Source organism: Myotis myotis, unplaced genomic scaffold, assembly GCF_014108235.1.
Source record: "Myotis myotis isolate mMyoMyo1 unplaced genomic scaffold, mMyoMyo1.p scaffold_m19_p_17, whole genome shotgun sequence".
NCBI classification, from domain to species: Eukaryota; Metazoa; Chordata; class Mammalia; order Chiroptera; family Vespertilionidae; genus Myotis; species Myotis myotis.
This window is the reverse complement of record NW_023416321.1, coordinates 45,603,000-45,628,010: the sequence shown is the minus strand read 5'-3', so window position 1 is coordinate 45,628,010 and position 25,011 is coordinate 45,603,000. Positions and strand designations below refer to the sequence as shown.

Genomic DNA, 25,011 nt, shown 5'->3' with positions numbered 1-25,011 from the left:
GTCTTGTGAGAGATAAGCAGCTAGATTTGAAGGAGATAAAGGAAGAACAACTTAGTGCTTTTAAATTCAGGGGTTTTTACAGAGTTCTAACAAGGCTTGCATTGGGTTCAGAGGTGAATCAAAGCAGTGAAGTGAGTACAGACAGTAAATACACATCGGAAGATTAAAAAACCTCAACTGCTAAGAGCTTTTTGCTGAACAAAATACTTTAAAACAGGGCAGGGCCAGCATTTGTGACTTCATGGTTGTTAACTCTGGATTTATCAGGACGTGGTTGCAGAGGCACTGTTACGGGATTTAAAGCTGAGCTAGCTCAGTGGGAAAGAACAGGGCTGCCTGCCCTGCAGGGCCCCTGCAACAGCGACAGGCTTTTCTCAGCCAGTGCTTTCAGTCTAAGTAGTTCTGAAGATGCAGGGTGCATGGGACCTTCAGAATAGTGACTAATGCAAATTTGCACTGAGCTTCCACTGTAAATCAGTCAATGAAAAATAATGCAGAAAGCAGAGTTTCTACCTTGGATTTTGTGTTCCTTGGAAATGGTGGTGTGTCCTGCATCTCTCAATATAAAGAGGCGCCTTCCTGTATTCATCCCCGTGGTCTGAGGGGGTGGGAGCATTCAGCTTATTCTCCCCCAAGACCAGCTTACTCATCAGTCAAGTAACAAGCTTGTGCAGATCAAATATAAATATTTCATGAAACTTCTGCTTCCTAGGTCTATATTACTTTATCTTGAGGACACATCCATTGGTACAATGGGTATAATCATCATTTGAATACCAATCACACTTAAATGGTGAACCAAAGAAATCCCAGAATACATTTTAGGCTTGTGTATCGCCTCTGGAAATGGAGTGAGTAATGATAACTCTGCTGCTAGCATGCCAACAGATGATCTTACTGCATAATTAGTAATTTCACAAAGCTGGCGACAATCCAGGAGCTTGGTTTGGTATAATAAAACTGTGCAAGTGCAAAGCACTATTTGGTTTTGAAACCCTAACACTGTGCATATTGAAACATTATATTTAAATATTTAATGGGAAGTGGATCTCCAGTTTACTTGCATTTTCCAGTAACTCTCTGGCTTTTAGAAAAGGTCATCAATATTCAACCTCAGACTGTGTTCGTCCATACAGCCCTGTGCAAGCCATTATATCCATCCATCCAGAATGCATGGGTTGTTTTCAACCCTCCACATGACTGCTTCTGAGCACAAGCTGGTGACTCAGCACCGGGGACATTCTGACAATCAACTAAAACAAGATGCCATTTGTCTACTCGGAATGGCCAGAATCTAGAACATCTCTCAGCAGCCAGATGTACTCTGGTCCATATGGAGTCTGTGATATTAACTTGGGCTATAGAACCCACCACATTTGTCTCTCACTCCTCTCAATGTCCCGCTGACTCAGTCAGCTGGCAGTCAATGGACAAAAGGATGAAATGGTAGAGTAAGACACTGTTCAGAAAAGAGAGACAAAGTCGGAGGATTCGCCCTCTACACTAGAGGCCTCTGGGACTCTCGCATCATACAGCCTGTCCAATGGGGAGGCTTGAAAGCAGTTTAGGGAGGAGATAAAGAGCTTATGTGCTGTCAGGGACCCCTGTTTGGGAAATGATGGCGGGTTATACAATGGTGACAAAATGAAGACACCTGAAGTGACAACAGGAAATCAAGCCCAGGGGAACGGAGAAGCTGGAGTGCAGGAGAGCAGGAGTTCGTTAGCGTGGCTTCATCGCTGCGCAGAGTAAGAGACGCACCCGAGAACGCCTTGGCTGTTCTCAACAGCGCGTCAGGGCCATTTCTCTAGGCTGAGGCCGAATAGCTCCCTGGGGCATAACCTAATCTCTAGGAATCCATCCTCAGGACTGGCCTCTGCTGTACTGATACCCTCAGCATTGAACTCTGATCGTGGGCCCATATTGCAGCTTTCTTCCTGGTGACAGGTCGGGTTGGGTCAGGAACCTTCTTTCCAGAACCCTAACTCCTATTTCCTATGCACACCATTCCATGAAGAAGTGGGTAGTTCCCTGATTCTAAGATATATGCACAGGTGCACACACACACGCACACACACATCTGTACTTTATGAAAACCATCCCATGAGCAGACTCAGGAAACATCAATCACTCCAGGGCCACACCCTCCTACTAACTGATCAGGCCCAGCTCCTGCATGCACTTCATCGTCACCACTTACTTACCAGCAAGAATCTGGAAGATCCCAGTGAGGTAAAACCGGCCCCCTTTGGTGATGGTGAAGAGCTGGTAGAAGAACAGGAAGAGGGACAGCACACTGAAGATGATGGACAGGATCATGGTGGCCTGGACAGACTGCAGCCATTCTGGAGGGAAGAGACACGGGGTGAGCACCACCAGCATGGCCAAGGGAGGGCCTGGTCACGAGGAACATGGGGCCTGGTGCACCATGACCCTTGAGAGCCACAGTCCTCCCAGGCTGCACAAGCCCTCTTTTATGAGAAAAATCGGACAATTCACTTTTGTCCTCTTAAAAGTCAATTGTGGACATTTTAGGAAAGGGCTGTAAGACAATATCTACAGTCCTACCACTAACAGTTAAATTCAAATTAAAATGTATTGAGTTGCCTTCCAGTCTTTCTGCCAAATGTATTACTTACACATATATGTATGTGTTAAAGAGGGTCTGAGCCCCACCCACCGACTTCTCTCTTCTCCACTTCAGAGCTTTCTGAAGGGCTTATTGGAATCCCTACATCACAAGAATAGCTTAAAACCACTGTTCAAAATGTTAGCATCCCCCAGAGAATATAAATATCTTGGGATGGATGGGAATAAGGAAATGGTAGAAAATGGAAGAAAATGCTGATGGAGAAGAGCTATGAAGATCCATTTGCTCAGCCAAGCTGTATCTGTTCTTGGCCAATCTTGACCCTCATCATTAACCTCAGTGCAGAGCAGTTTGTGCTCAAATCATGTGTGCAGTGGTCATGGATTACACTTCCGCCTCTTTATGGAACCCCCTCGCCTTAGATCAAATCTCCAGGCTTCCATCTGAAAGTCAGGCAAGAAAGAGTTCTGGAGTTCACCACCTACTGCAAATAATGTCATTTCAGCAACCGAGGAGGACTGGACACACCTGGGCTCTGCTCTCCAGAGGGAAACCCAGGGCGTCCACTTAGCAGAGCTGCGCTGGGCCTTGCCCACCTGTCACCTGTGTCCTTCCTTCCAAGTGCCAAAGACGCGCCGGACAGCACTGCTCTAAACATGCAAACATAACCGAAGGAGGCCCGGGGTTATACTCTCTACTCAGGAACCCGCTAGTGTGCAACAGCTCAGAAAAAGCACGGTGATGCGCAACACAGCACCCACAGCTATGAAATGTGGAGGGTTTATAATCCTAGCTGGATATAAACCTGGTTTAGGTTACAAGTCGTAGCTCATGGAGAATTTTAAAGGTGCTGGGTAGATTAACTGTCACTGGAGCTTCCCATGAGATTTTCCAGACATAGGAGAAGCATTAGAGTTGGAAGGAACAGGAGAGGTCGACTACATCAGCTCCTTTGTCCTGGAAGACAGAGGTGTCCAGGGACGTCTGGATGAGCCCATTGGCACAGCCAAACCCGGAGGCCTGACTCTAGCGTGGTGTTCTTTTCACTGTGACAGAACAGGTGCTTTTTTTATTTTTTCCATTTCTTTATCAATTAAAGTAAGAAATCGATGTTGAATGGGTTCTGAGCCATCCTGGCTTGATTTTTATATATCCCCAACGAAACGTTTGTCTCCAGCACAGTGGTTCTCCTGATGAACCATCGGCAATAAAGCTAATGTTGCCATCGCATTATTATTTTTAAGTAAACCAATTACCCAGCACTCCAGTAGGTGAAGCTAGAACCCTACAGCAATCTGAGACAAGATGCAGATCCACAACTAAAACAGCGCGACTCAGCTTTGCTGGGGGTTCCTCAACGCGCAACCGCAGAAGGAGCGTGGCTGGCACAGACCACATCCTAGGTTTTCCTCTCCAGGTCTGAGATCTCACCTTAGTCTTTACCTCCACTGCCATGACAACGGGAACTTCTACCAGACCTCATATTGAGAAAACTCAGAATCTCCTACATGGTTTTGTTAAATCTACATGAACAGGGAAGACCCCTTAGACTAGATAATGTACCTAAATCCTTCTTGAAACTTCTTTAACAATCATTTGAACTTTAGTCCCATCTCCATTACAACTGAGATATTTTGTCAACAGTTGTTTCTCAAATCAGATCAGAATTAGTAGATCAGGAAGTTTTCATTCAATGAGCATTTGTTGAACACCTACTGTTTTGAGCCAGGCCCTTTGGTTGGTTAAGCCCCTGAGGACTAAAGTTAAAGAGGAAGATTTTCAACTAGAATCACAATAAATAAAACACATACATAAAGGTAGTAAGTCCAATCACATCATCAATTACAATATATGTGAATGGATTCAAGTAACTCGTTATACGATGTAGAATTTCATTTTGAATTACATCATTCTTATGTATAGTCATATAAGAGGTACACCTAAATCAAATAAGAAAAAAAATCAAAGATTTTTAAAAGAGGCACCAGGCAAATATTAACAAAAAGAAAGTAGGTAGCCCTAGCTGGTTTGGCTCAGTGGATAGAGCATCAGCCTGAGGACTAAAGAGTCTGGGGTTCAGGCTAAGAGCACATGCCCGGGTTGTGGGCTCTATCCCCATTGGGGGGTGTGCAGGAGGCAGCTGATCAATGATTCTCATCATTGATGTTTCTATCTCTCTCTCCCTCTCTCTTCCTCTCTGAAATCATTAAAAATATATTCAAAAAAGAATAAGGTGTACACACAACATGATGTCATTATGTAAATACACACCAAAAAACTACATGTGTATACATATGTACACATACATGAATGTGTGTGTGTTCATTGGAAAAGGAAGCAATGACTTGCTAAACTCATATCAATGGTTACCCCCAGGAACTGGAGCTAGAACAAGGACAATTTGGTTCAGAAGGCCTTCATTTGGCCTATATCATTTGATTTATTTTTAATAAGGAGATTATTTTCATGTAATACATAAACAATTAGAACCAATTTAAAAGATAACACGGTAAAGAAGACACGGCAGTCAATAAGAAGTGAGAATTCCCAAACTCAAAGCGCTAGTGGAGCCCTGGGCAGGACTGGGTCCCCCCGCGAGGAGTGAAGGGACTTTCCTTTCCTCAGCCGCTGGCCATTCAAGCTGCTGATGGGCAGAGGGGGAAACAGAGACCAGGGGGAAGCGCTGGGTAAAGATTCCAAAGCCCGGTTGGTACTGCCCCGAAGAGAAGCCCTCGATGCCCCGAGGTGATTCTGAGGTCCGTGGGACTTTGCTCCACAGCCTGAACCACTCGTGGGAACTGGCCCAGACCAGCGCGGCAGCGATGAAAAGCTGACGCCACACGCTCCAGGCACGCAGGTGCCTGGTCCCAGGTGAGGATATGGGAGCCCCAACTCTCCCGGGCGGTCACACGCTCTGGTTAGAACAGGGATGGCTCTGTTACCTAGTTCTGCTGACCACATTTTTAATTTGCAGGCTACCATGTGCCAACCCCTGCAATAGCCCAACAGCTCAGATGTACAGAAGATAATTATTAGTTGGATGCAATGGAACAGCTGCCAATGGCAAACCTGTTTTATACGGAGCAATACTCATGGCCATCCTGCAGGTTGGCACATGGTAGCCTGCAATTTTTTTTTTTTTTTGAGTTGTCTTACATTTAATCGATCAATATTACAAAGTGTTCATGCTACATACAACCTCATTAACATCCAGGGGTGTGGGTGCCTATAAAAGGGGGGACTCCTGACCTCTATCCTACAGGGGGGCTCGCCGGCCTGGCCTCCTGCGAGGTCAGGGGCTGTGGACGCTTGACCCGCAAGCTTCCGAGTGCTGAGCATGGAGCCCGGCTCCTCCAGGCCTTCCCGTGAGCTGCGCGTGAACCTGCGTGGCAGGCGGGACTTTGCAGGCATGGCCAATTGCAGGGGACAGACACCTACCCAAGCCCTGGGACAAGTTCGCAGTCACTGCCAGAGACACAGCCAGTGCCCAATGCCCTCCTCCAGGCCTCCCAGGGTCTCGTAAACATGGTGGGATTCCCAGTGGCAGCCTTTTTACCTACATCCTTGGTGCTGAGCACAGGAATGAAAAGCCCTAAAACTCTTCGCTGACCTACTGTTCTAAATGCGAGGGCCAGGTGAAAGGGCTACTTACAGCCTTTGGACATGGGCCGTGGCTGCAGGCACACTCAGATCCCCAGGAGATACAGGGAAGGGTGAGTGGCTCCATGATCAAAGCTCACTTCAAGGTCAGATTCCTGCCGCGGGCAGCTAAGCAATGAAGGAAGTGCATCTGCCCCCTCAGCTGTATTCTTAGCCTGGGCCCTGCAGGCCAGTAAGTTAAGGGCCCAGAAAGGATGAAGCATTTTTGTTTTTTTTGTTTATTTTTTTATCCTTACCCAAGGATATGTTTATTGATTTTAAAGAGAGAGAGAGAGAATCATCGATGTGAGACAGAAACATGGATTGGTTGTTTCTCAAACGCGCCCTGACCCGGGATTGAACCCACAACCTGGATACGTGCCCTGACCAGGAATGGAACCCACAGCCTTTTGGTGCATGGGATGGCACTCCAACCAACTGAGCCACCAGCCAGGGTGGATGAAGCACCTTTAAATGTACATTCACCTAGATCCTCCTGCACTCTCATTGCCAGCACGGAGCCACCCCTTCTTGTCCCGACTGCCCTCGAGTCCCCTTCTGGTCAATTCAGAAAAGCTCTCTGACTCAATCAGGAGAACAGTTAGAACATACACTGAAGAGGCCACGGGAGAAACAAGCTGTGAGGAAAGAGGCCATCGGAGGGGACGAACCCAGCTGCCAGAGGCAGCACCACACAGCTGCATGACGCTCGGCTGCTCTCAAAGGCGCGGGGCTCACAAGGCTGGGCCGCCACCCTCACACCTCCCAGCCCACAGCCCTCACACAAGTCTCCATTTTCCTTACTTCTCGGAGACAATGTCATTCCAGAAATAGCTGACTTGCCAAGAGGCCTCCATCCTAAACAATGTGGCCTTTGCACTTGGCTTCGCCCACCCGCTGGAACATGTGGGGCCCAGCAGGTCCTCCCCCAGGACCTCAGCCGCCACCCCCCCCACACAATCCAGATCAGCTGCTGGCTTTGAAATAGGGTTCAGACCTCCAGCCAGCTTTGCTGCGGCCCCTGCAGATGGCGAGCCCCAGTGGAAAGCTACGTCGGCCTTCAGCCCACAGACGTGCACCCAGAGCTCAGAGCGAGGAGGAAGCCACATGAGCACGGGGCATGTTAACTAGGGCAGAACCTACGGCTGGCAGCTAGTGAGCACAAACTGCTCAGGCAGCGGTTTCGCTAAACCTGACACAACCATTCAATTAACTGCGCTCCCAGGCAGGAGGCTCCCGGGAACTAAGTAGGCACACTAACTATTTTCCAGCGTCTAAGTTATATCTGTGGTTTGACACCAATAGTCTTGTTCTGCCTACAAGTCCTTGGACTTGGAAAGGAAACACAATACAGCCACTGAGGTACCTGAAGTACCTGAAAGTCAAGGCCCCTTTTACTCCCTGGTTGGAAAATTCTAGTTGCAGAAGGACCAGCTTAGGTTGTGTTTCCCAAAGAATTGTGGTGGGAAGACTTACCCACCAGTGGATTAAAAAAAAAAAAAAAAAAAAAAAAATTGAGAGTCAAGTATATTAGCCTCCCTCCTTGGACATGACAATGAACAATGACATGTAAAGCAGTGTTGGGGGAGGGACTGCTTAACTTTCAAATTTTAGTTATCAGAGATTTTTTTTAAGAATAGCTCACTTGGAAATGCTGGGTCTGGCCACTGAAAATGATGGCGAGGAGGAGAAAGACACTTTTCATTGCCTGACCATGAGAGGCTTTAATGGAGAATGTACTTAGAGAATGACTGAGTTCTTTTCAAGATCTTTGGGTTTAAAAGGCATTCTCCATGTAAAAATAATCTAAGCCCCCTCTCCTTTTTGGTCCTAAAGTATAAAAAAGGGCCAAGCATCGTGCACTTAAGAACTAGACCTAATATGGCCCCTGCCCACATCACAATGTACCACTGACATGCTCGTCCCCTCACACACCCTGTTCTCCTCTGCGCGCCTCCTCCAGTTCCTCTCAGTGTCCAAGGCCCAGCTCAAAGGCTGCCCCGCTCAGGATCCCCCCACATCACCACTGCATCCTGCATGTGATGTGGCACCCACTCCAGGTCCTCCTCCTCCGGGCCCACTCCATCAGGCAGCCAGGGCCCTGCCCCAGCTTCCAGTGGGTAGAGCAGAAAAGCAAGGACTCCTGAAGCCCAGGCTCCTGGGTTTCCCAGGACAACACACTGGGGGTGCTGAGAAGTGCAACAATCTGTCTGAAAACAAATGCATAAATGCTGCTACTGCCTTTCCTTACATTTAGAATCCCCAAAAGACAGAGAGGGCAGGGGAGGAGGGAGGGGTACGGCAGAGGGAAAGAGATTCCTGGGATCCTCTAGGCATCCACAAGCCAACCCCCATCCAGCCTCAGAGCAGAAGCGGCCTGAGATCGGAGGCGATCCTCACACAGCGGGACTCCGAGGCATCTCCCCAGCACCAGAGGGCCCCTGCCAGAGTGAGGCATCATCTAGAGCAGCGGTTCTCAACCTGTGGGTCACGACCCCTTTGGCGGTCCAACAACCCTTTCACAGGAGTCGCCTAAGACCATCCTGCATATCAGATATTTACGTCACGATTCATAACAGTAGCAACATTACAGTTATGAAGTAGCAATGAAAATAATTTTATGGTTGGGTCACAACATGAGGAACTGTATTTAAAGGGCCAGAAGGTTGAGAACCACTGATCTAGAGAAAGGAAGACCCCAGGAGATAAAACTGTGGTCTCCAAATAATTGAGGAAACAGTCCAGGGACCCTAAAGAGGTTCAGACTCATTAAGGACAAGCCCTGCAACTGAGTAAAACCCAAGCCTAGCACATCACACATGAACAGAGACCCCCAGAAACGGCTGGACAACAAAGTAATTTCTTAATTGACACATGGCATGGCATTCCTCCCACATCACCGCCATATCTTCCCAATCTCCTCTGCCAACCCCTCCTGGACCCCGTTCTCTCTGCCCCTCCTCTCCTGTTCTCCCCGGTAACTTTATTCCCCACATGACGGGGACACCCATGTGGACTAAGAGCCCCCGCATCTGAATGTCCAGCCCAGACCTCTGCCACGAGCTAAGGACGTCCAAATCCAAGTGCTTTGCTCACATTCCACACGGTCTACATAACAGCCAGAAGGAGCTTTCGAAACTCAATCACATCCCGCCACTGTTCCCTTTCAAGCCCGTCAGTGTCCGGCTGTGCGCAGTACCGCGGGCTGTGAAGCCCCAGCGACCGGCCCTCTCGCCCCTTCCTCCGCCAGCACACGCAGCCACCGGCCAGCCCATCACTGGTGGACACATCCCTCTTTCCTGCCCAGGCCCTGGCCCTTCCCACGACCTCCAGTTTCCCTCTGTGTCTTTCAGGGGACTGTCCCCTCTGGCTTTTAAGTCTCGATCCACAGGATCAGGAGAGGAGGGAGGCTTTCTCCCAGGGGCGGCTTTCTATTTCACGCCCGCTCTGTCTCCTGCAGAGCACTCGCACCATCACAGTCACTTACTTCTCTGTCTCCCCCAACTAACGTGAGCTCCCCAAGAACAGGGTCTTTCGGCTCTGTGTGCCCAGTTCAAGGAATAAGTGGGGAGGCCACATTGTCAGCTCTTCAAAGGAAAGGGGTTCTCCTGACAGGTAGTGAGTTCCCCATCACTGGTAAGATGAACAGTGCAGGCAAACGGTAGAGGGGTCTGAGCTGGGTGGGACAGGGCGAAGGGATGGGCCCCGTGACCTCCCGGGGCCCTGCCAACGTTGGGCATCTGTGTGCCAATGACTGCCCACTAGGAGGCTTCCTCCCAGGCACCTTCTCTCACCGAAAATCAACACCCGCCACCTCAGGCCACATCCCGGCCAATTCCTGCTCCTCAAAGAGTACAAGGGGTGCTTTCTGGATTCTGGTGAAATCCTAGGCATGCAATCTGAATTTTTTAAAAAGCAAACTCTGTGAGAACATTCCAATTTAGCTCCTGGCTGCTGGCACCTGAGGAGAAACGGGGAGGGTGGGAACGTCAGCATGATGACGCCACATCCCACCCCTGGGCCTCTGCTGCCGGCTCCAGCAGCCCACAAGGGCCTGTAAAATTACTTGGACAGAGGTTGTGGGTTGGCCCAGGGAGCCACAAAGATGTTAAATTGCCAAACATGGACCCATAAATGCAGAGGGCCTCTGTGTTTGCTAAACTCTGACCAAAAGCTGAGCCACAGACAAGGAAATGGTCTGATGCCCTTGCGGAAGGACAAGGCCACTAGCGGGGTGAGCGAGAGGACTCCGGGGCTGTGGACACAGACCACAGGAGACCACTGCGCGCTGGAGGGGAGCTCCGACACGGGCGCGATTTGTTTTCCTAATTTTCCATCCAAAGCACTGAATGACTGCTGCGCGCCAGGAGCTTGTCACTGTCACTTAGAAAGGAAGGAGATACGGGGGCCCATCCTCCTGGCTTCTGATCCTGGCCCAGCTCACACTCTGGGGCAGAGCAGAGCTGTCTGGGGACACTGGGAAAAGGGGTGCATGAGTGTGGCTGCCTTTGTACACAAGAGATGGCAAGGGGCAGAAACCCCCTGGAGGAAGGCCCAATTCTTTCCGTCATATTTTGTGTTGAGCACAGGCCTCCTCTTTAAAAAGGAAAATGCTTCAAAAATGAATATACTTTATGTGCCTATAACGCGGTATGAAAAACTTTGTTAACTCTCTTCTGAGGCAAGAGGTTCCTTGGAAAGTGGGGACAGAGTGGGAGAGCACTCGTGCATACCTGGGACTTAAAATCTGGATAATTCTGAGATTTCGAAACAAAAAGCATTGCTAGACAAATGCATCACTAACCTCTGGCCAGTAAATTTTAAACTCACCTGTGGTATGAGGATCCCAGGAAGATGGGAACCTTCAGGATTTGAGGGGGAAGCTTGGTGCACCCCCATCCCAGGCCCCAGCCACAGCTGCTCAGGTCCTATCAGTTTGAAAACCGGGGCTCCAGGGACTGGCCTCATCTGTCTCTAGATGGCGGCCCACCGTGCACACACGACCAAACAGGCCGGCCCGCCAAGCCCTGTGCGCCACTTCTTCATCAAGGCAGAGAGAACCTGTTTGTTATTCAATGCCAATTTCTAACATAAAATATTGTCCTCAGTTATTTTCTGATCATGAAATGAAAGGTCTAGAAATGAGCAAGGCAGCAGAGGAAAGGAAAACCACAAAGCTGACAAGAATCCGTGACCTGCACTAATCACAGAACTGGACTGAAACGGCACAGGGAGTTTAACACTGACTGGCCTTGCCCTGAATGAGGGAACTAATGCTTTTGTTTCATGATTCCACTTTGTATGATTTCTGACACATTCTGCCTTATAAATGTTCTGGACTGTTATTCTAAGTTGGAATAAAACAGACATCGATAGAACACATACACGACAGAGCAGGTCACGTGAAATCAGAAATGGATCCATATGCACCCGACTCCTGACTTGGGTCTAAGGACTTAGGGGGCTGCCCCGATACCCTTCTCCTCGCTCTGTTCCTGCCATTCTGTCTCTGTTCCTCAACCCCACCAGGCTCCTTCCCTCCCAGTGACCTTGCCCTTGATGGTCCCTCCGCCTGGAACTTCTCTGAGATAGATGTCCATATGCATATGGCCGACTCCCGGTCATCCTCAAGGGGTCACTCCTCCAGGAGGCCCCCTCTCCACCCACTCCGCCTGACCACATTACCCTCTCATTCTCTCTGTAGTTCCTACCAGTGCCCACAATTACCCATGTTTGTTTACTGTTTCACCCAGGAAAACGTAAGTTCTTACTCTTGTATCCTCAGTGTCTACAGTGGTACCTGTGCATGGTAGGCACTCAATGAGTAGTTCTGAATGAAAGAACAGAGGAAGGGGCTCCTGAGGAGGGAAGTTCATGATCAAGGACCTAAGAGAAGGCTGAAATTCCAGGGGGAATGGAGGGAAGATGGGGAAGGCGAGCTTTCATGGGAAACAGGAACAGGTCAAGTTTCTATAGGCCTTGGCACTGACTGTCACCGGGAATTTTAGGACCAATAAGGGGCCTCTGACTGGTTTTAATTCGAGAATACTAAGATTAGGTTTGGTTTTTTAATATCACCCTGGGTTCAATATGAAAGATGAGTGACAAGGGAGCAAGAAAGGTTAGGAGTTCAGAGGCTGTGACAGCAACTCTGACAGGTGAGGGGGCCACACACATGGGAGGTGAGTGGCCATGGCTCCTATGATGACAGAACAGAGACAGGAGGTACGTCAAGGAGGACTCTGTGCTCCGCTTGCTGGCAGTGGGGCAGCATCCAACCAAATACTAGACACTGTCAAAGGGTAGATGGGGTGGAGGACGGTGGACACTGCCTGGCGGGGCTGCCGCTGAGACCTCCTGTGGAGCTGCCTAGTAGGTAGCTGGATATGAGGGTCTGGGGTTCAGGAGACAGGTCTGGACTTGAGGAAACAAAGGTTCAAAAGACACCATGAATAAGACTGTGTTAGTGACCAGGGAGGTGAGAGAGAGGGAAGTGGAAGGATTCTGCGTTCCTGATATGGGTCCTGTGGAAAGGGGGTGCTCCTGACGAAGCCCCAGAGGTAGTAGAGACGGACATTTGAAGAATCCCACATCTGCTCTGAAACCGCCTGGGCCCAGCAGAGTCTCTGTGCAAAAGGCTGAGTGGCTATGGAGAGGGGCAGGCAAAGCCAGGGAGGGAAGTGTTCCCAGCCGGCTGACTGGGAGGTGCTGGCTAGTAAATGTGTTTGAACTGAGAAGTCATGCCTCTCCCAAGGCCAAGTGACTACATTCTCAGCCTCCCTTATCGCTAGGTGTGGCTGCGTGACTAAGTTCCAATAAAGATAGAAACAAGTATGTGAACTATGTGGGGATGTTTCAGTAAAAGGGAAGGGGACACATCCTCCTCCTCCTCTTTCCTCCACCCTAGTGCGTGAAGCGTGGATGAAATGGCTGGAGCACTAGCAGCCTGTAGGTCCATGAGGATGAGGGCCAAATCCAGAAGGTGGCAAGAAATAAGCAAGAAGGTGCCCGACAACTCCAAGAAACTGCCATACCTCTTCTTGGGATTGCCTACATTCAAACTTTTTTTTTTTTTAAAGAGAGAGAAATACGCTATCTCAGTTAAGCCACCCTTTGAAACCGTTCTGTTGTATGCTGTGGTTCCTATCCTGGAGGGAACACAAGCTGGCTGGTTAATTGCTTTCTCCTGGCTTTAGGTCATGTCCTTGCCTTGATAGGGAATATCCTCCTCTTTGCCTGTATTTATTTAAATCCTGCCCATGTTTTGGAGGATGGATCAAGTTCCACCTCCCACAGGAGACTTCCCTTCCACTTCCTCCCTGAACCCTGGCACTGCCTGCCAACCCCTACTCCTTGGGCATCTGGCCTAAGCTGCCTTCACAGTGGTTCATCCCTCCACCCTGACCTCCTGACTCCTCGAAGAGGCTCGGGACCATCAAGGGCATAGACCTTGGATTCCCTGGACCCAAGAGGCATTCACTCACTGCAAGGTCACCATGAATATTCCCCCAATAAGCCTCTCTCACCTCTACCTGCAGCCAGGGGCAGGAGGGGTCAGAAAGTATGTCAATAAATTCTAAAAGTGGAAAGACAGGCAGGAGTGAGGACAGTTTGTAAGATATCTAAAACTACTTCCAATATGCAGAGGTAACTTGGGGGAAAGATCTGATATGCCTCCTTCAAACTATATAACACAGATGTTTGACCGCCATACAGTTTACCCACCAAGAGGCATGATTCATATAAAAAATAAAATGAATGGCAACCCCGAGAGGGTAGTGCTGTAGTCCCACACACATAAAAATGAGCCCCTTCAGAAAAAAAAAGTCGTGTTAACCAATGTATTTTCATAGACCACACGCACAACATATTCTGCATAAATTGTTATCAGTAACAAATTACTTTTGATTTGAGTAAAATCAAAATTATGTTCCAAACATTCTAAGAGCAAGTTCAGACCCAACTGATATAGTTCATTTGTGAAAAGTCTAATTTTTTAAAATTATATACTTTATCGCCTTATTGTCTGCCACAGAAATTGTTAAAATCAATCGAAAAAGCAGCAAAGGCCCAGAAAATTCAGCCCCGTCAGAGCTGGATTTGTCACACAAGCTGACCAGTCAGGGAGATGTCGCCAGGGACAGTGACTGGGGAGGCTGAGATGGAAACTCCCGATGCAGTGGATCAGCCCAGGTCCGAATAACAGGGTCTGTTTAAGGGCGTGTCCAGATTTCCTCCAAATGCCCGAGTGAGAGGTGAGAATGCGGAGAAGCCACGCTCCCGGACTACCCGGAAACCCCAAAGGCAGCATAAACAAACACACACAGACCCCAGGGGTCATACATAAACCCCGCAGGGTGCGCTTGGCACCGAAGGGCCCGTTCAGAGAGAAGTTTTCTGGTTGAAATGACAGTGCCTCTCTGAGACCGGCCGGCATCTAGCATGGAACAACAGCCATTTAAAATTGCAGCCGATGCCAAGTGCAAGGGCAATAACAGGCCACGAAGCTAACGTCGCTATCCTTCCTGCAGACGGTGTGAGCAGTTTACATAGCCGCTCCTCCACCGCCTCACTTCTGTTGAAACCCAGCTGGTTTCACCATGCCTGCCCAAACTGTCTCCTTCCGGGCCTCAGAGTGCAGAATTCCATGCCAACCCCGCATGGCCAGATGCCACTTGAGACCGGTGCTTGGGGACACCGCCTGGCCCCAGGGAAAGCTTGCCTTCTGGACTGAGTCACCGCTGTGACCACCAGGTGTCAGTGGCGAGCGAGGAGACTCCCATCCTGAGTTCTCAGGGCACTTCAGCTGACCCTGGAGCGGGTGACACATGGCCCTGGGGACAAGCAGCACTATCTCAGATTCTCAGGCACGCAGGAGTATTTCATTTACTTGCAACTCACCATGCAACCTCACTGCGCAACTTCTAGGACGGTTTTAATTCAATATCCTTCAGACACTGAGGCAGAAGGTTAAGGACTGACTGCCCGCTTCAGCAAGGGCTGGGGCCTTGCTTTTCTTCCCCCAGGAAAGTGGAGAACAAAGCAGGGTTTCTACCCCTTGCCAGCTCTCCCCATAGAAACCACCAAGTGACTCTTCTAGCAGTTTCTCTGTATACTGAGGCTCCAGATGTTTAGTCTGTGATGCTTCAGCAGCAGCTTAGCTGCAATTGGGTGCAGAGCATAGGAGGCTAAACCCGGCAAAGAAACTGGCTACTTCACCGCCGGCTCTGATGAGCTGAATCTAAACTGGTTTCTTCCATCGGGTATAGCGTCTTCAACAGAAATGCTGGCTTTGTGAGTCACTGCAGCCACAATGGAACCTGCATATTATTGGTCCTTTAAACCCAGGGTGTCAGCAAAGCAGGGTCATACCTATATCTACTTCCCTCTGTAGGTGATGACACTTCCTGTGGAACACAAGGGTATGCTGAGCCAGGCTCACTGTATCCTCAACAGCAAGCTCCTTCCAGGGTCCACATAGCCACTAAACATCGCCCAGACACCAAAAAGAACGCATCTATTCCCCCTCAGCCTTTCCACATCCAGACACATGCCCCTGCTGAGCACTGCCCCCTCCAAGGACTTGAGAAATCTGGCAGGTTCTTCCACTGCCATTATCCCCTTAATTTGAATTTCAGTGAGCCTGATTCCCAATGTCTCACAAGCCAGGATGCTGAGAACAGAGGAAAAACACAAACTCCCGGCTGAAGGACCCTTCCGAGTTCAGCTGAGGCTTCTGCAAACAGCTTCAAGACCCCATCTTGCACAAAGAAACACTCAAATGTTTATATACTAAAGGGCCTCACTGAGTCCCAAAACTTGGAAAGACAGTTTTGTAACTGGGGGACCAGAGCTGGCCCTACTATCCTTGGGACGATCTTTATTCACAAGAAGCATTACACTTAATGATGAGGGGGAGCTCAATGGCATTCTGTGGGTGCGGAGCATGTACAATGATAGCCAGGACAGTAGTTTAGCCAGGGAAGCGACTGCCCCTCTCCTTTTGTCTTAATTCATGGCCCCCTGTCACATTCTACCCAACCCCCACAACAACTTTTGAGCCTGTGTCTCCCCAAAACAAGGGCTTCCAGGTCTGAACAAAGAAACGTGCTACAGACAAGCTTGCGGGAGCAAAATGCCATTCTTACCGTTTGCTGATGACGAGACACAGACGCGCATGTTGCCCCCAGTCATGCTACAGTTCTGCCAGAGGTCCACCATGTGTCCGTTGCCCATGAACCATTGCTAGAAAGAACAAGACATCCTAAATCAGGCGAGGCAGTGAGGAGTGACAGAAAGGGGAGGGAGAAGACCCTGGGAGAGCAAAGAGGTGCTTCATCAACCTGCCCCCTGGCCTGCCCTTGCCCTGCCCGGTGCTGCCCAGCCAGAGCCACTGTCATGCTGGTGAGGAGAGAGGTGCTGGTCTGGCTCAGACACTGTCAGGGGGAAGGCCAGGGTTGGCCAGTGAAAAGCACTTTGTAAATGGGAAAGCAGCACACACATAAGTCACGATGTGCAGAGCTGTGTACTGTGGTAGAAGGAGCCTGGGCTCAACCCGGGCCCACCTGCCTCCAAGCCTCCTCCCCACTTGGACCTTCTGTTGCTTCCTTATTTATAACTCCTCCCAATCTGACAAGACTGTCAGGCACAATTAACATGTTTTAAAATGCTTATAAAAGATAAACCCGAATGCTTATAAAATTCACAAATCTGGAACATAATTATTTCTCAGCCTTTGAAACAGACAAGATGATCCTGCCTGGGACCTGCCTTATATGAAGAAGTGAGAGCCACAGCACCTCGCTGCCCGGGTCTGTGTTCACGTTCCCAGCCAGGAAATGAGTTTAGAATCTCATCTACTTGCTGCTCAGTGTTTTTGTAACTCAAGTTGCCCTGATGGCCTGTTCAGACAGGGGCACTTTTCCTAAGAAGGTGTTATGTTCACGTCATAAAGCAGAACTGGGACTGTGAACTCTCTTTTAAAAAAGCCAATTTTAACGTCCCAATTTTAAGTCCTAACGGGTGTTTTGCGAACGAAGCTGCCCATCTGACCTATGACATTTGGGATAAAAGCAAACCTTCATAACTATTCCACTTTCTCAACAAACCTGCATCAGGAAAAAAAGCTAAACAACTTTACCAAGTAAAAGTCTGGGGGTCTGGATCTGCCCTGAGAGAGGCCTGGCAGCTAACCTAGCCCAGTGATTGTTTCCTCCCTACCCCTTCATCTGCGCGGGTTTTCTCAAAACAACCCCAAAGGCGCAGATTGCCAGAAACTGCAAAACGCTAGGGCACTTCTGGGACTTTTTGTTGCAAATAATCAAGCAGTCCTGAACTAGGGGGGCCGGGAGGGGGAGCACAGGTGGAATCCTGGCCTCCGGAGGCCCTAGCTTTGGGTGAGGACTGGATGCCCGCAGCCCCTGCTGCTGGCCCGCCCGCCGGGCACTCACGCTGACGATCGTGGAGACGAACAGCAGCACCAGCACTGCGACGTGGAGGACAATGATACCCAGCAGCAGGAGGAGCATTTTGGCGGCAAGTTGTGATCAGCGGAGTTTCTGCCTGCGGGAGAGAGCACAAGCTGGACGTGAGGCCGAGCGGACTGGCCCCAGCGAGCTCCTGCGAGGGCGGGAGGGGTGCGAGGGAGGTTCCTGGCCGCGGAATGCCGGGCCTGGCGCTGCGCCCGCGCCGCCTCCCGGACGGGGGCCCTGCACGCCCGGCGGCCGCCGAGAGGGGGCAGCAGCGGACCGTAGGATGTCCGCCCAACCTCAGCAGGGAGGGGGTCCCCCTACCCCAGAACATCTTCTGCTTTTGGAAAAAACATGTGCTAAGTCAGTCCAGGAGGAGAGGTTTTTCCAAAATGACGAGCAGAGGCCAGAGCCCGCCTCCACCCACCACCCCGGCGCCTCCCGGAGTAGCCCGACTTGGGGAAGGGGTCAGAAAGTGGAGAGCAACGCTCCCTTGTGGAGTGAAGGTGGGGGCGAGGGGCTAGGCGCCCAGATTTCCGAGAGAGGCCGGGGGCAGCAGGGGCAGGCTGGGCGGGAGAGCGCCTGGCAGGGAGTCGTTTTCCCAGATCCCGGCGCGCTCCGCATTCCGTTGGTCTCCAAGTTTCCACTCAGTTCTGCCAGCGCCCGGAGCCGTCCTGGCCCCGGCTCAGCAGCCGGAGACACTGGCGGTTCGGGGAGAGGCGCAGGGCGGCGAGGGGAGGGAAGAAAGGCGGAGCGAGCCCCGGACCCGGCGCTTCCCGCCGGCCGCGCGCCCCCTCCCACCCCGCAGTCCCTGGGCGGGGCCTCCCCCCGGCGGGCGCCCCGCAGGCCCGCCCTGCAGCCCCTCGGGGCCCTAAGCGCGCGGAGCCGGGACTCCCGCAGACCTGGGACTGTGAAACCTTTTCTGAAAAAGCCGTTAGTTAACATCCCAATTTTAAATCCTGAAGGGTGTTTTGTGAACCAAGCCGCCCATCTAATGGAGCGGAGCAAATGTCGGTGGGAAGCAGAGGCCGAGGGGAAAGGGTCGAGTCCCAGGAGAACGGCAGCGGCCGTGGCGCGGTGCGGTCCTCGCCCCTCCTTTTAGGGACCTTGGGGAACTGGAGACGGGGTGACCTGTTAGAGGATGGGTAAAGTTGGGAGACCCGTTGAGTCTTTGGGGACCATTTCAGGACGGAGTCATGGGCCAGGGAGATGTTTCATAACTCGGTTTTAAAGCACCCAATCCCAGGCCCCTTCGTTACCCTCCATAAGCAACACCCTGAAAGAAATCCAGGGTTGTACAGGGAGAAATCAGCAGTTTTCTGAGGTCTCCCAGAAGGTTTAAATAAATCCAGTGGCTCCTAGGGCCGGGAGGGGCAAGAGGAGGAGGATCGGCATACAGCTAGAAAGCGGGGAACCACAGCACCCCGGGATGTCCACCGCAGGCACTGCCTTGCCAAGGAGTCCGGAGTAGGCTCCTTTCCAGGCAGGCGAAAACTGCTCCACCCCTGCCCCATATCCCGACCCCAACACCCGCGCCCCTTAGGTTTACAGATCAGCCGCACCCCACTCTGTACCCTTAAAAACCCCGTAGGAACCGCAAGGGACAGACCCTGGTCGGCCTGCCCACGCCCGATACGGGAAGCTCAGGGACCTGGCCAGCCGAAGCCTGCGCGGGCTCCGCGCTCTCTGGCACCATCGACGGAAGATGCCCACGTTTCTCCTCCGTCTCCTCCACTTTCCCGACCGAAGCACTTACAGCCCAAAGGGATAGCGGTCCCCGATCCTCAGAGCGGCCTCGGGCCCGGACTCGCTGAGTTCTCCTCCGGCTGCAGGCGTCCCCAAAGACAGCTGCGCTGCGGGGCTTCGCGCGCCGAGCAGGGGCGGGCGGGAGGCTCCCGGCCTTCCCTTTAACGGGAACAACGCCCTGTCTGCGTCGCCGCAGTGGGGTGTGTCCCTGGGTCAGCGTGTGCGGGAGGGCGGGACTCGGGGAGGAGAAAGGGCAGAAAGTGGCGGGTGGGGGCAAGAGACAGTTATTCGCCTTCAGGGCGCCTCGGGAGAAAGTCAATCACTGCAAAACCGCTGCGACTTTTACGGGAAACTCGGAGACCGCGGAGCTTTCTCCCCTCCGCTTCCCCTCACGCCGCCGAGTTCATGGAAACCGAGCGCTGACCAATAACGTGGCCCCTCCACCCCCTCAGCCCACGTGGGAAAAGCCAGCCGGAGTTCGCCCCGCGGGTGCCCAGCGCTGGGCTTCGGGGGCTCACTCCCGCAGGCTGAGTGCACGTAGGGACCGAGGCTGGATGACTCTCGGGGACGTGGGGAGGGCGCGAGGGCGGGCGGCTGACACTTCAGCGTTGGGGGATGCCCAATCCTCTCCGTTCCTGGCGCACCCGGCCTGCTCTGTGGTCTTAGCAGGCACCTCTGCACCGCGCTCCCCAGCTCTCCGTGTCTGCACACAGGTCGCGCTAGGATTGGAGTGGACCGATCTAGCGGGCCCCGCTTGGATGAGAGGGGCTGAGGGAGAGTCCTGGCAACTATGAGACAGCCTGTCCCGGGGTCCAGCCCTCCCTAGCCTGGGCAAACCAGAACACAACCGGGTATGCTCCAAGCGAAGTTTGCCTGGCTTGGCTCCCAGGCTCGGCTGGCGTCCCTGCCACGAGGTGGGGAGTTGGCCATTTGAGGTGGGGGAAGAGCAGCCAGGGAAATCAGCTGATTCATAGCTGCCTGAACTTGGTCCGCCTAGCGTCACAGGGAGAGACTAGCCCTTCCGGGCGGGCGTGGCAAAGATGCGCTCAAATAGACACTCCTGCAGGCCAGCCTTGGTGTATGAAGAGAGAGCCCCAGTGTGGATGTTAAGCCTCTTTGCCTAAGAACGCAGTACACACACACACACACACACACACACACACACACTTACCTGCTAGTGAACTGTCATAAAATCTCATCACTTTAAATGATTTAAATCATTCCACATTATTTTACTATTTGAAAGTAGCTGTTTATTGTAGCTAATCGTATATGCATTCTAATATTTAAGTGAAAATAAGTTATTTGAAAAATTCTTCAATGATCTTTTAAAAATTGTTATATTATTAGATTAAAAAAAAAGAATCATAGTAAAAATTGTATCCAATGTCCTTCACATAGCAGGCACTTTAGCAGGACTTTCCACAAGGTCTGTGAGAGGTGATATGGTCCAATGGTTAGGCACTGTGGCTCTGGGCTCAGCCACACCTGATTACCCTGCTTTCTCAGGGTGCATGAATTTGGGGAGTTAACTGAAGTGCACTGAGCATCTGTTTGCTCTCTGCAAACAGGACTAATAATGCCTATCTTAAAACATCTGAAGCAGCGAGCATAGTAACTAAAACATAAGGGCCCAGTGCCCAGCACATTGTCACCATTCTTATTATGACATCACATGTAACCCTCACAACAAGTTCAGGGGCAAGCCTGACTGCCCTGAACTAAAATAGCTCTTAACTCCCATCTGCTGAAAACACATATGCAAGGAGAATGACTAACTAAAGAAAAAGAAGTGTTTTTTTCTGCCCGGGGCATTTTACAGTCAAGCTTGCCGTAGGAGTCATTGCTTTGCTTTATGCCACTTAGACTTTTATTTACATGTAATTTATTATTTAACCAACATTTATGTGATCACTATGTACCCAGTACAAGTCTAAGCACTTTACAAATATTAGTGTATTTAACTCAGGATTTTTTTCTCTTCCCTTTTCCCCGCAAGCAAACTGTTAAATGAAATATGCATCTAGAAAATGTAGACATTGTAAGGCACAGCTCAGACCTTCCTTTCTTTTGAACCCAATATTTGAATCAGTGCCAGGTCGCAGCCAAGCTGTGGGCTGCGGAACTTGAACCCAGCCCCCCTCACGGCCTCTCCTGTCTTCTGCCTACTGGGCTCCCAGTGGTGGAGGAGGCTCGGTGCAGGGTGAGTGAGTTCTGCCACACCCAGGCCGGGCCAGGGCTCAGCGACAGGTGGAAGCTTCTCTCTGGCCTGCTTACCAACGCCAGATCACCTGCCAGTGTCTAGGCAGAGCTGGTTCCCATCAGGAAAGACCACCTGGACCGCCCTGCTCCCTTCAAACCAGATGTACTGGGCTTTCTAGATGCCCCAGGAGGGTCGTTCTCACCACCCCAGCCAGAGTGCATGTCCAGCTCTTAACCTAGGATTAAAATATTCTCTGACTCCCCAGTCAATTCCAACACACACGCAGTCCCACTGCAATCCTTTCCATTTGCGTTCTGCAGGGACTGGGGGATTGGGCAACAAACACTCCGTCAAACAGAGTAAGTACACACCACCCAGAGGCACAGTTTGCAATAAAACTCACCGGGACAAACAGTGTAATCCCTTCTTCCACCCGGCTTTCTTTGCAGTCAAATGCAAAGGGTGCAGAGGCAAGGCCCTCCCGCAGGGCAGGAGAGAGGCCTGCAGCTGGCAGACCAAGCCCGCTGCTTCTGACCAGGCTCCCAAGATGCTCCCTGGTGGTGTTCCCTGTCACTGAGAGCCGAGCCAGGCGTCCTTCCAGTTATTCAGGGGCTGGTCCAATGCTGGGATATGTCATGGTGGCCTGAGAGCATCTCAGCCTCTACTATTTAAAGAGACAGTGCCCAGCTTTGTGCGCTTTGCAGAACACGGTGATCCCAAGAGGCCCGGCAGGGCGTGCAGAACCTGAAATCAACAAGATGAGCTCTTGGTACGCCTGTAACCTGGGATGCCAAGGCTGTTCTCACCGGAAGTGCCAGCTTGTGTAATAGCTAAAAGGTCTCCTGGGTTTTCAGTGCCCACCCCCACCTCCCAGTGAGTCCTGTAAAGATGAAATGTACTGTGTGAAGGGTCTATGTCCATAGTGTTATATGTGTGCAAACAGATTTCATTTCTAACCAACGATATCATTTTAAGGAGCTGAGACGTTGCACAGATCACCTCTCATAGCATCACCCCAGGGAACCAAATGTCTCAGTGTCATTCATTATAAAGTGTTGACCTTCATGAAATAATTCAAGAAAAAAACAACAACCCTCTCTTGTAAACATTCTGAGCTGTCGGGCAGGAGAGGCCAGCAGAGCCATCAGAAAGCTATAAAGAGGTGCACAGCGGGAGGCATGGTGTTCTTGAGGCTCTCTGTGACTTATCCACCTTTGAGCTCTCAAAAGGGCCCTCCGTCTCTTGCAAGGTCTCCTCATTGGAAACTCCAGGACAAGGGGAGTTGGTTTTATTGAATGAGTTTCCTGAAATTCTGGCAATTTCCCCACTTTTTTTTTTAAGGATATGTTTTATTGTTGTTGTTTTTGTTTGTTTAGAGAGAGGAAGGGGAAGAGAGAGAGGGACAGAGACAGAGTCAGAGAATATGACCCAAATGAGGGTCGAACTGCTGCCTAGTTATGTACCCTGACTGGGAATCAAACCCCACAACCCTTTGGTATAAGGGATGATGTATCAACCAATTGAACTGCCTGGCCAGGTTCTCCATCTCTTAAGTTAGGGACTCGGAGCCTGAATCACCCCACAGAGTTTGGGGAAGTGCTCTCAGCACAGATACTTTGTGTGTTGGACTGTGCAGTCGGTCGGGGTCGGGATGGGGGGCGGGGGACAAGTTGCCCTCTCCCCTGTTCTGCTCCAAGCCTGCATTTCCAGTCCCAAGGAAATAAGGTAGCCTTTTTCTTTAGGCAACTCATCTTTATTTTTCCCAGTCCTGAACTCTCCTGGTTTCCCTCCAGCTGCCTTCTGCTGTGGAGCCCCATTGGAGGCAAGGCCCAGTGTGGGCCGCAGTGTTCTACAAGTTATAGTCCTGCCAGGCAGATCAGGGTGTGTGTGTGTGTGTGTGTGTGTGTGTGTGAGAGAGAGAGAGAGAGAGAGAGAGAGAGAGAGAGAGAGAGAGGCCTCTCAATCCCTCCTGGGAGGAACTGTGAGCATGGTTTTCAGGCCTCCCAGACGGCCCCCTTCCTAGGGTGCCTTCCACAGCGAGACTCTGAAGGCTGCTGACTTTCAGGCTAGGATTAAGCCTGGAGGCCTCTGAAAGAATCGCTCTGCTCAGAGCAAGAAGCACCTGCATTTTGCTTCTGAAGAGGTAGAGCCAGTCTGGTCAGCTCCTCAGGCTTCCAGGCTCCAGGTTTCAGGACCTGCTCTCCTGGCCTTGGGTCTCCTCTGCTGCTCCATCTCCTGCAGCGAAGCCCTGGAGAGCCTGCTGGCCTGGGCTGTGACCTGTGAGACATGCCCTGAGGCTGCAAGGCACCAGCGCTGGTTTCTGGTCACTGCGGCACTCCACGGCCCATCCACCAGACTCCCCACAGTCAACCGAGGAAGAGCCTTCCTGGTTTTCCGGGGACCCACACCCAAGGTATCTGCGTTGAGCAATGTGTCTGTCCTCAGGGTCATGGAGAATATCCCCCCAGGCCATTTGCCATAATAATGAATAGGCTATTTACCAAATCACACTTATCATTATTTCCCCATCTTCTAGATGGGGAAAGTGAGAATTAGGCAAACGTCTTGAGGAAAGCCAGACTGGTGAATCCCCACACCCAAGCTTTTCCCGCACACATGCTACTTCAGCTTGTTAGTGACAAATCACCCCGAAGTCAGTGCTGAAAATAATAACAACCATAGTGGCTCACAGCTACCTGGGACTTACCATGTGCCAGATACCCTGCTGAGCCTCTTGCATAAATCCAATAATCTCATCCTTATAACAACCTCATGAAATACCCCACCACCCTGTTTTATACCAGGGGAAACTAAGGCACAGCATGACAGCAAGTGAGTTCCTCAAGACAAAGGAATGACAGATTGGAACCAGGCATCTGTGAAGTTTTGCAGCCTGCCATGCAGTCATAGCACATCCATACCCTTTTCATGCTGCTGCCATAGACACTGTACAGTCTAATTTCCTTTTTACCAAAGATCCAGACACATTACACCTACTTATAGATTCACGTTTCTTTTTCTGTTAATAAACCAAGAAAGTGCCCCCCCCCACCACCACCACCAACTGCATCAGTCCTGTGAGTCCCCATGTACCCATCCTGCGTTATCCTGCCTTATCCTGCCTCACGAGGCCTCTGCGCCCCTCACCTGCGCAGCGACAGTGCCCGTGGGTCCTGCACAGGGGTGACAGTTTCATTTCCCAAGGCGCCTCTGTCCTTGGGGAGTGGAACCAAGCCAACTCGGAAGTGGGGGGCGGCCCTTTCTGAATCATTTGCAGCTACTAAATCCCATTTCACAGAGTGTCTTACTCAGCGGGGACTCCTTATAACCATGTTCTATGTGGAGGAACTGAGCGTTGTGACCTG

At 51.0% G+C, this 25,011-nt stretch overlaps 1 protein-coding gene across 2 annotated transcripts in view; it reads right to left on the bottom strand.

The window, feature by feature from the left end:
• The window catches only part of PMP22 (peripheral myelin protein 22), a 29,683-nt gene extending 7,495 nt beyond the window's left edge, over window positions 1–22,188 (bottom strand). Inside the window, exons 1-4 of one of the 2 annotated variants that reach the window (XM_036341713.1) lie at window positions 22,050–22,188; window positions 17,680–17,791; window positions 16,378–16,474; window positions 2,205–2,345 (exon numbers count right to left, since the gene is read on the bottom strand). In XM_036341713.1, the coding sequence (XP_036197606.1) occupies window positions 2,205–2,345; window positions 16,378–16,474; window positions 17,680–17,757 (316 nt within the window). In that variant the 5' untranslated portion in view covers window positions 17,758–17,791; window positions 22,050–22,188. Of the gene's footprint in view, window positions 1–2,204; window positions 2,346–16,377; window positions 16,475–17,679; window positions 17,792–19,453; window positions 19,612–22,049 lie in introns of those variants that run through there. The other variant, XM_036341714.1, reaches the window with a different exon arrangement.
• Between the last annotated feature and the right edge of the window lie 2,823 nt (window positions 22,189–25,011).